Source organism: Lissotriton helveticus, chromosome 1_1, assembly GCF_964261635.1.
Source record: "Lissotriton helveticus chromosome 1_1, aLisHel1.1, whole genome shotgun sequence".
In the NCBI taxonomy this organism is placed as follows: domain Eukaryota; kingdom Metazoa; phylum Chordata; class Amphibia; order Caudata; family Salamandridae; genus Lissotriton; species Lissotriton helveticus.
The window spans coordinates 474,980,957-474,992,385 of NC_136057.1; the positions used below are offsets into that span (position 1 = coordinate 474,980,957).

Genomic DNA, 11,429 nt, shown 5'->3' on the forward strand with positions numbered 1-11,429 from the left:
AAGAAGAAACAATTGATCCAATTACAGTGCATGACTAACATAAATATTTTGCTAGTACTACAATCTTTCCCATAGAGATGTAACCCCCTTCCCCAATAAAAAAAATGCCCACTCAGGCTACAAAAATAAACACTTTTTTAATGGCATTAGCGCCTTCATAGGTCTCCTCGAGATCCTCGAAACATTGAAGACAGCCTTTTTACTTTGAAATCTACTAGAACTCGGTGGCACATCTATTTTTTTAAAGTATTTTCTTTATACAATTAAGACAAAGTGTTCTTCCTCGAAGCTCAAACAGTTTTACAATTGCTGATATTCCGAAGTCTGCCAACCATTTAAGTGCATTTTCAGAAAGAGTGTAAAGTGTGATAGACGGCACAATCTGGAAATAAGTTCAGAGAAATTACAAATAATTACTCAAATATGAATTGCTGCACAACATCTTCCGTTACTTGGCTGTGTTTTGACTATTTAACATATGGATAGGAGTTGATGCATTTATGCTTTTGCTATGTATTCTAGTCTCCGGCTAAATGTTTAGGTCCAGTGGAATGAATGGCCTATTGGATAATTTATTATAGAGTTTGTTTCTGCCAAACAATGTCATACTTTTATCGGAGTATCTAATGTGGAATATATTAATTGCATTGTGAACTGCAGAAATGGCTTGGAGACACATACTTATAGGTGAGTAAACCGTGACCATTAGCCTCTTTTATAGATAACTGTATGCCATCTTCACATATTCATCTTCAGTTTAAGTTCTTACTCATTGAATTAGAGCTGTACTAAAGAAGATGTTAATTTAAAATCAATGCATTGATATTTAAACCTACAGCTGAAAATTCTTCTGCGTCTTTTACAGAATATTTAGTAGTTAAGTGTTAACTATGCTTCTTATTTCTATGAGGAAAATAGCTAGGTTTAATTTGGAATGAGTGTATTTGTTGCAAATGTGTTTTCTCAATATTCACAGACCTCTTACGCTTTTTTTCATCTTTTTTAGGAAATGTGCTCTAAGCGGTCAAACAAAGTCTTGTAAGCACAGAATTAAGCTAGGAGACTCGAGCAATTATTATTACATTTCTCCATGTTGCAGATATAGGGTAAGCTGGTTTTGTTTAAACATTTATTATATATAGGTTTATAACTCATCCGATTCACATTACATTTCTTTGTTGTTTAGATCACATCTGTATGCAACTTCTTTACATACATTCGGTATATCCAACAAGGACTTCTGAAGCAGCAGGATAGTAAGTGGAACATGTATATTGCTTGTGTGAAATGTATACTTTGTTTTTCCCTTCCACTCCTGTTTCCCATTTTCTCATCCCTCATTTTCTTCCATAATGTCGACCTTTTCTTTCCCTTCACCACTCGGCTCTATTTCTCACTCTAACCACCCACCAGAATCATATTCTTGTGCATTTATTTAAATCCCTGGACCTCCTCTTGGTATGAATATTAATATGCTCATTATGAAGTATTACTATAGCACCACAGATGTCAAAAGAAGTTTGTTGATATTCCTAAAGCAATAACTATGTGCATCTCTCGGTATTCTTGAAAGATATATATCATGCCACATTACAAATATCATACCAGTCATATCTTTAGGTTCTAGATCAGAACATGCATGTACTAGGGCAGTCAATAAAATGTCTATGAGATATATGTCCACAAATTAACACGATTTTCTTATCTTGGATCTATTGCGAAACTATGTTGCTTGTGTAGCTGCCAGTTTTCTGGAGCAGGCCCGATCCTGCTAATTTACAATATTCATTACACTTTCATTGCGCTGCTCTGGGTTTTGTTTAATTCTGGCAGCCATAGCTTTGCTATTATTATAATGTACCTCTGTAACTGGTATGGCTATATAGGATTATCGTGAGGCTGTAACAAATTATCTTGAGGTTGTGTTGTCAATATACCAGGCTCTACTCTACCATTTAATGCACATATTCTTAAGCATTTGGTATTTTTAATAGTTTCCTTTTTTACGAGCTACTGAGGTATGGATATCAGAAGTATTTTTTTTCTTAATTTTTAATTAAAATGTTTGAATATGAAACGTGTGAGTAACCCTAACACTTTGTCTTCTTTGCATAAATCGCTTTTTTTACAAAGTTGCATAGGGCTTGATTTAGAGTTTGGCGGACAGAATGCTCAGTCAGAGATGCAATGGAGTATCCTGCCTGCCAAACCCTTGGTGCATTCACCTCATTTAGAGATGGTTGGCCCATAATTATTCTGTCAATGGAGCTCATGTTGACTCCTTCAATGGAATCCCAGGTAGTGTCCCTCAGGGGCCAGAAAACAACCTGATGGTGAAGGACAGAAAATACTGTGATCAACCCCACACTCTGGGATATACTGCCAGGGTGGAGGGGTCATAAGCCAGTTGGGACTTCTGTTCATTTATTGTAAACCCCATTGATGATAGGAGTTCCACAGACGTAGTTCATTACTAGCTGCAAAGATGAGCTGCAACCACCACCACCACCATCACTTTCATGAACATGAATGGCATTGGTGAGGACGAAGAGGAGCACGGCAAACTGGAAATGTTATTGACCTATCTTGAATTGCAGGTAGGACATGTGAGACTGCGAGACAGTTATATGAAAAAATGCATCCTTCAAGTCCAAGGACACCATCCAATATCCTGGGTCCATGGCAGAAAGGATCTGAGCTAATATGAGTATTTTGTATTGGTCTTTTACAGGAAAGTGTTCGGCGGTTAGAGGTCCAAGATAGGCCTGAGGCCACCATCCTTTTTCGGAATGAGTATGTCACTCAGAGTCAGGCATCTACTTTGGAGAGTAGCAGGCATACCTTCTGCAGCATGATGCCAGATGCTGTTCCAAAATTTGTTCTGGTGTGGGGTGGACTTTAGGTAAGGAGGAGAGAAACAATAGGAGATAGCCTTTCTGGGCAATTTGCCCATCTGCCCATCTGTCAGACATGATGGATCGTCAGCACTGGAGAAAAGTCTGGATCCAGCCTCCCAATAATTTGGCATGCACTGATGATGGTAAACTAAAGAAAGTTGATGGCCATTATAGCAGGGGAAGAGGAGTTACGAGGATTGATACTCCTGCTGGATCTATACACTTCCTAACGGTTCGGCGACCATGCCCCTAAAAAGACTGGACTGTCTGCTGCATCACCAGCTGGTATAGGGTACATTTGCCAATACACCAGCCCTCTGGAATAGCCCCTAAATGTCCTAAACTGGTGTGGAAATTGTATACAGGAGTCAACTGCCCCAAGAAACGTGCTGTGGCTTTGCTGTCTTTAAAGTGTTCCATAGCAGAGTCGGCCATCTATCCAAAAACGCGAGACCCATCAAAGGGCATATACATTAGCGAAGCCTGTAGTTCACTCAAAATCTAGTGGACCTCATGCAGGTATGTCTACTTAGGATAACCCTAGAACTAACTGTCCTTACATGGCAGTCTGTGTGTCCAAATGTGCATGGATAACATTATTGGCTGCTTCCTGTCCATCATGGATTCGCTAAGCCAGAAAGACCCTAAGATCCTCTGGGAGGGCCGGCAAAATCTCATTGGCCATGTCTCAAAGTGCATGTGTGTATCAGCGCAACTAAGTGTTCTGCAGGGCCAAGCTGGCAAAGGAAAACATACGTTTGCCAAAGGCATCAATCCCTTTGGATTCTTTAGATGGGGTATTGTTCTGGTTGAGACCTGTACAACAATGACTCTCCTCAGGAGGGTGCTTGGTGAAAAAATCCAATTGCCGACCTATGCCACCTGGCCACCTATTAGCTTATGGAATGGCAATAACATGGTTTCAGCGAGGTAGCTGTGAAGGCATTGGTAAATGGCAGCAGGGTCTCAAACGTTACAGGCCCAGGCTGCTGAATTTCCGTCAGTGCCTTTTGTGTAGTCTCAATGGAGGGCAGCTGTAATTCTAGCACTTTGGCTGTCCTCTGAAACACCACTGCAGATGAGGTGCTCTTTCGTTGGCAGCCCATGTGGTGAGCCAAGCTCTGTGTCAGGGGAGATATCAAGCCCACTAGTATTTTGTAAATCATTGTATAAAGCATCAGTTTAAGCCAAATTTGATAAACAGCTGTCAATACAAAACCAAATTAACACGGTAGTCAACATTTGTTTTGGTCTTACGCGTACTGCTAAAACATCTTGCATATCCTCTCCTTGAGGATAACAGTGGTCCTGGCCATGATTGTGTCCAGGCTGGATTATGCCAATGCCCTTTATGTGGTCCTCCCACAACATTAGTTGAGGAAACTACAAATGGTCAGAATGCGGCGGTCCGTTTGGTTCTCAACCTACCTAGACGAACGTCGGTCTTGTTGCACCTGAAGAACCTGCCCTGGCTCCCTGTTAATAAAGTCTAAACAACTATGTAATTACCTCCTGGAAACCTGCTTTCTAGGTTATTAGCAAGCAGTCTTCTGCCCAGTGCATGGCATCACACAACCCTTCTATCCATTCTAGATGAGTTGAGAGCTGATCTGGTTGATCCTTTTGGACCTGTATGCGGCATTCGATATCTCGTTATCCTTACTGAGCTCCTCAAAGCAGCTGTGATCGAAGCACCATTCTGAAATAGTTAAGCTCCTTTTTCGCTGCTAACCATCAATCAGCCTCGCAGCACACAATGCCTCAAACATCACTGTTGGGTATGGAGTCCATCAAGGGTCCTCGTTGTCCCCTCTTTTCAGTATATATGTGAGGAAATGTTTCAGCGCAGAGGAATTAAAACGTATATGTATGTGAATAATACTCCGGTACTGAAACAAATCGATGGCAGCACTTTTGCACACTTAGCCTTGCAGTGACCATGCACTTTGGATGACATTGGATGGGCAGCAACTGCTAAAACTAAATTCAGATAAAACAGAAATCTATATTGTCAACAGCGATATAGACGTATGGCTTAACACTTATTCACCAGCTGAGATTGACTCTCTTCTGTGTCATCCACTGCCGGGCAAAGGCTTATGAGCCAGAATAGACAATGAACTATCACTGTTTTATTGGGTTAACGCAGGTTGAAGACATCTGCTCTTCACAGTAATCATTTTATCCTGGCAAAATGTTGCCATACAGCAACAAACTTCATTTAGCAAGCCGTTGTTATCTTTCACACGTTTCATTACAATAAATGATTCCATGGGGCCCTTTGTGTCTAGATCAAAAGCATTCCAGTGACTAGAATTATGCCAGTAATAACTAGATATGTAGTAATAATCCCACTTTCAACTCTTGGTTAGGCGATCAACTGATCCCTAAAAAGGATAAGTTGCCCAGGAAAAGGAAATACTAAGGGCATACCTTTTTGAACGTGATGAAGGATCGTGATAAATGAAGATTTGAGGAAATGTTACACAAAAAAGACTTTTTGTTCTGAATGAGGGACACCATGAATCTAAACCTGTTTAAACGAGCAAAAAAGTCAAATTGTCAAACGCCGGAAAATAATGTTTTTATTTTTTTATTTTCCACCCATCCGTCACTGTGCATTGGTTCTAAGTGGCTCATGCCATGCCATGTGTGACACCACCAGACCTTTTTAACCCATATCAATATGCAATCTGTGAATTTTGATTGCCAAAATCATAAGGACTGACTTACGGTGTCAGTTGGCATGGGGCACAAATACATGTTCCCATTTTGTCCATCAGCCCATGCCCTCTCCTGTGCTTCCAAATCAAACACACTTTATTCAGTTCATATCGTGATTAACCATAAAAGCACAGCATCTTAAAATAATCATATGTAATAAAGGTAGGAAAAATAAAAAGGAGTAAAATCTCCATTCCTACTTAGTAAATCCTAAAACTCTAAAATAAATCATCTTTACATAAATTATTTCTGGATAAAATGCATGGTGTAAGAATAAAATCGAACTCAGTCTTAAAATAAATTAGCAATTTTCCAAATGAAGTTCCTAGTTAAAGTGCAAACAGTAAGGAAACAGCGGTCTCAGTCTGAACAAATAATTTCATATTTAAAAATCTAAAGTGCACAGTGCTAAAAGGAGATGAACTACACGTGCTACCAGTTTTCCTGCAGTCCTTTCCTTATTCTTACTACGTTGGTAAAATATTTTGCTGAGACGTAGCTAACCTTGATGCCGTCCTACCTTACCTTACCTTATCTTCCTAACTATGCTCCCTCGTGTACCCACCCTACCACTCATTTATGCCTGTGTAAAGCGCTCTGTTATATGCAAAGATCTTGTTCGCGCTATATAAAACTTTTAAAATAAATAAAATAAAATATATCCATCTGTGCTTCCATAATGCTTTCTGTCCCGTGCTCCCAAGCTGCACAGTATCCCGAGGTCTCGTGTTGCCCAGCACGTGGTACTTCTAAAACCATGTCACCTATTTCTCCCAAGAGGTGCATCACTAGTGGGTGCACGGAAATGCATACCATTTCCTTGCCTGCTGTTTGTTTGTCTGCCATATGCTTTTATGCTGTTTTGTCCCCAACTATTTCATAATCACCATCACATCGCTTGTACATTTATCTTGGGACATTTAACTAAATCTGAACACGCACACATATATATCACCTTAACCCCTTAGCTGAATTTCCTCTTACTCTGTTCTCTGTACCTTAATCCCAAACTCAACACTCCAGCCCCTTCGTAGCATTTAACCTTACCCCTTTTCTCATTAACCTTAAACCCTAACTCTTAGATACTTAAATCCTTCCCTCGTTAATCCTTTACCCCCTGTTATTGTCCTTAATGTTCCCTCAACTCCAGAATCTCTTACAAATTATCTCCCGACCTCTTGTGCTGGGCCTCTCTCCCTTAACTATCTGCACCATCCTAAAAAACATGACCCATTTAGTATCAGGTTTCTCAGTGCATTGTTTACATTGAAATGACCAATGATGAGAGGGTCTACAATGAAACTACTCCACGGAGAAAAGCAATGACAATGAAATGGACGCAAAAAGTGGTATGCTCCCCATGTATATCACCCTGTACTCCCCTGCCTAATCTTGTGCCAGTTGCTCCATATGATTTGGATCTATGCTCATGCATGTCATTTGGTTTCTCTTGCTGTCCATGGCTATTTATTTTAGACTGTTAGCACGTTTGCATTCATACACGTATGTTTATTCTTCTGTGTGAATGGGTGCTTGAATGTTTGCAGGACTTGGTGTAGGTGTGTTGATCGGTGTGAATGCTTTATTTGTGTATTTGTGCCATGCAGTCATTTGTTGCAACACTGTATGCGTACAAACCAAGCCAAAGGTAGTGGTTTTCTTATTGGTAATGTGTTTGGTAAAGCATTGCAAATGAGTTCACTTTTTTGCCTGATGTTGTTACTCTCTTCCTAAATTAAACAATGAAAACAGTTCATGAACTTTAGGGCCATAATTTAACATGCCCACTTGCATTTGTGTTTTATTCTTGGGGCTGCATATTGGTAGCAATGGCGCTTCTTCATACTGCCCAGTGAGTTTGTATGTTGCTTGCCAGTGTATAAACAGCTTTACAGAGAAATCTATATGCAACCAAACGATATATTGGAATGCTTACACATATACAAGCATCCATAAAGGATCCATCAAAAGTTAATTCCTTATTTATCCCTTTGGTTAATGGCACGAATGCATCTGCCTCTTCTACCAGTCCAAGATGGCGGAGTATCCTTCAGTTCCACCTTCATGCTCTAGGTTAATGCAGCTACTTCCTTTCTCAATCCAATATGAACTTGCTCGGCTATCTCCGTAAATGTTCCCATGTTGACGTAATCACTGTGTAAAACAGTGGCATTCTGTAAGTTATATATGGTGCTCTATAATGCACTATTTTTACTGCCAATCATTTCAGCCTTTTGACATTGTGCTACATGCTCTTCAGTCTAGATGGTAGCATGGTAGTTTTCAGAGTCGATAGGTAGACTGCAGAGCATGAACCACAATGTAAATAGTGTGGTGTTGAGAAGCAACCTATCCTTTATTTCCAAACTTAACTCTAGTAATTCATATAAAATTAGATATAAAAATTAATCTAGTTTTTTTTCTTTTATAATGTCATATAATTTCCTAAATATTTAGACATTAAATTGATATTCCGTAATTTTTTGGAAAGTCTGTTAGAATCCATTCAGGTTAAAACAAAGTAATTTTTAATTGGGCAATTATTAAATTACTTAAGTACATAGCTAATTTAGTTGAATGCATTCTGTTGCGATGGTCTCAGTAGTGGTGTTGGTTTTGTTTAATTACTCCCCAAATAGCTGATGCTAAGAAGTATGTCAAGTATTACTATATGGCTTACTAAATGGACTTCTCTTCTGCATAATTCAATCTGATGAATGACTACAAGCACTCCGTTGAATTTCTAGTACACATTGCATGAAAAAGTGTGTATCTTACCGTTTTTTCTGTTCTAATTTTGTTTTTGATTCTTCTTTTTTTTTCATAGTTGATCAGATGTATTGGGAAGTCATGCAGTTGAGAAAAGAAATGTCACTGGCAAAGCTTGGATATTATAAAGAAGAACTTTAATGACGGTTAAGAAGAAATATGCACAAATTTAACTGAAGGATCAAGTTGTACCTCTGAAATTACTTTTTTATTTATATTTATTCCCTAGACTCGGGTCCAAAATCCTTTATTTTCTTCCTTTCCTCTAATTGCACTAAGAAGTACTGTGATTATTTGAAACCGACCTATGCTGTTGTGCTCTTACAATTGAACTGTAGTTAAACCATGACAAGCACTTGCAGGTGCTTCAATTGTAAATGAAGGTTGCTGAGAAACAATCTGATGAAATAAATGTTAGTTTGAACTCTGTGCGTGGAATGTTTTGTGTTTGCCTTCAAGGATATGTGTGTCACAGGTTGTGCAGTGTTATCTGAGAATCAATCAAATATGAGTCACTATTTTTAAAAAGGAATTATTTCTTTATTATTGATTTTGATGTCATTAAGCAGCTTCAAGGTGCTTAGTATTCAACATGTGGAACTATAACTGACGGATGAAACGGTGTAGTGATTGCAAACGATAGCATAACCACGGAGGTTACACATTCAGTTAAAACAGGTGTGTATTAGGTTGTTTTTTGAAGATAATGAAGTATGGCAGAGAATACAGAGATACTGGAAAGCCATTCCAAAGTCGAACACCTTTTCCACCAAGCTTTTTCTTTCAGCATGCGCTTCCATGGTTTATGCGAGCTGAGTCGCAAGATCAATCAATCAATCTGGTTTCTTATAAAGTGCAACTACTCACCTGTGAGGGTCTCAAGACCCTTTGGGGTGGGGAGGGTGGTTTTGAACTGTTGTTCAGGCGAAGAGCCAGGGCGTGAGATCCCTCCTGAATTCTGGAAGCAATGGTGATTGCCTAATGTGCAGAGGCAGGTAGTTCCAGGTCTTTGCAGGGAAGTAGTAGAAGATCTTCCTCCAGCTGTGGTCCTGCGAATCTATGGGATGGTGGCCAGGGTCAGTTCGGTGGAGCACAGATGTCTGGTGGGAGTGTACGAGTAGCGTTGGCTGAGGTATGCAGGTCTGGCGTTGATGAGGGCTTTGTAGGCATGTGTGAGATGCTTGAAGGTAATTCTTTTGTTGATGGGTAGCTAGTGAAGGTCTCTCAGGTTGCCGGTGATGTGGCTGTGGCGTGGGATGTTCAGGATGAGTCTGGCGGAGGCGTTCTGGATGTTCTGCAGTTTCTTTTAGAGTTTCTGGGTGGTGCTGGCATAGAATGGTTTGCCGTAGTCGAGTCGTCTGCTGACGAGCGTATGGGTGACTGTTTTCCTGGACTTGGTGGGGTTCCCTTTTGAAAATCTTACGAAGCAGTCGGAGCGTGTGGAAGCAGGAGGACGAAACAGCATTTATTTGGTGGCTCATTGAAAGCAGAGTCCAGGATGATGCTGATGTTTCGTGCGTGGTCCGTGAGTTTGTGGGGGGTGGGGAGGGGGGTTGAGCGTTGCGGGCCACCAGGAGTCGTCCCAGGCTGAGGGGGTGGAGCCCAGTATGATGACTTCAGTCTTTTCTGAGTTAAGCTTGAGGCAGCTATCCTTCATTCAGGTGGCGAATACCTTTATCATGTTGTGGAAGTTGCTCTTGGAGGCTGTGTGTTTGTCTGTGAGGGAGAGAATCAGCTGGGAGCTGTGTGCCGTTGGCGTAGGAGACATTATTGAGTTCATGGCTTCTAACGATGGCTGCAAGCGTGCAATGTTGATGGGGTGGGGCTCAGGGAGGATCCCTGAGGCACCCTGCAGCTTATCTCTGTGGGCTCTGAGTTGATTGGAAAAAGTCTGACTCCTGTGTTCGGCCGCTGAGGAAGAAGCAGATCCATTCTAGGGCTTTGTCGCGGATGCTGGTGTCCTGGAATCTTGTGCAGAGGATGTGGTTGAAGACTGTGTCAAAGGTGGCTGAGAGGTCCAGGTGAATGAGGGCAGCAGTTTTGCCTCTTGTCGAGGAGGGTGCGGATGTCATCTGTAGCAGCGCAGAGAGCGTTCTCGGTGCTGTGGCTGCTTCTGAAGCTTGATTGGGAGAGGGTCAGGATGTGGTTCGTTTCGATGAACTCAGAGTTGATGGGTTCCTGGCTGACTTTGGCTGAGAAGGGTAGCAGAGAGATGGGTCTATAGTTCTTGAGGTCTGTCAGGTTGGCAGAGGGTTTCTTCAGGAGGGGGTTGATCTCTGCGTGCTTCCAGTCTTCTGGGAAGGTAACGGACTTGATGGAGCAGGTAATGGTGCGGCAGAGTATGGGTGCATGGAGGTTCTGGCTCTGTTGAAGATGTGGTGAGGGCAGGGATCCGAGGGGGCTCCAGAGTGAATGCTCTTCATGATCCTGAGGGTGTAGTCCGAGTTGAGGGTGGTTTAGTTGGGCAAGGTCTGCTGGCGTCTGGAGCCATTGAGTGCATTGGTTGTGTGTGGGGTTGGTGGGTCTTGGGTTGCAAAGCTGTCGTAAATTTCTTTAATATTGCAGTGGAAAAAGGTGGCAAGGTTGCCGCAGAGGTCTTGAGAGGGAGGAATGTCTGCTGTCTCTGTGCTGGGTTTGGCGAATTCTTTGACCACAGCGAAGATTTCTTTGCTGTTGTGTGCGTTGTCGTTGATGCGTTCCTGTATGGCTGCTCTCTTTGTTGTTCTGATTAGGTGGTGGTGTGTGGTGACGGCAGATTTGAAGGCTGGGTGGTCTGCTAGGATCTTGCTGCTCCTCCATCTTTTCTCGAGCCATCTGCGGGTCCGCCTGGATTCTTGGAGAGTGGGGGAGAGCCAGCTGCCTTTCTTGTAGGGGTGCTTGCTTGAGGGTTTCCTGAGGTCACCTTTGACGAGAATTTTTTGGATGGAATATAGTAAGAAGGAACAGGATTAGGTATTCTGAAACAGTGTTTTATTATCTTTCCAACATGCAACACACAGTACCTTGCATATGCTATTCTTTGGTGTGGAAAGCCACGAA

At 41.6% G+C, this 11,429-nt stretch overlaps 1 protein-coding gene across 3 annotated transcripts in view; it reads left to right on the forward strand.

Moving 5' to 3' along the window:
- The window catches only part of RAB3IP (RAB3A interacting protein), a 266,787-nt gene extending 257,968 nt beyond the window's left edge, over positions 1-8,819 (forward strand). For all 3 annotated transcript variants that reach the window (XM_078673902.1, XM_078673904.1, XM_078673903.1), the window contains exons 9-11: positions 1,007-1,106; positions 1,187-1,256; positions 8,449-8,819. In XM_078673902.1, the coding sequence (XP_078530028.1) occupies positions 1,007-1,106; positions 1,187-1,256; positions 8,449-8,531 (253 nt within the window). In that variant the 3' untranslated portion in view covers positions 8,532-8,819. The remainder of the gene's footprint in view (positions 1-1,006; positions 1,107-1,186; positions 1,257-8,448) is intronic.
- Positions 8,820-11,429: the final 2,610 nt, after the last annotated feature.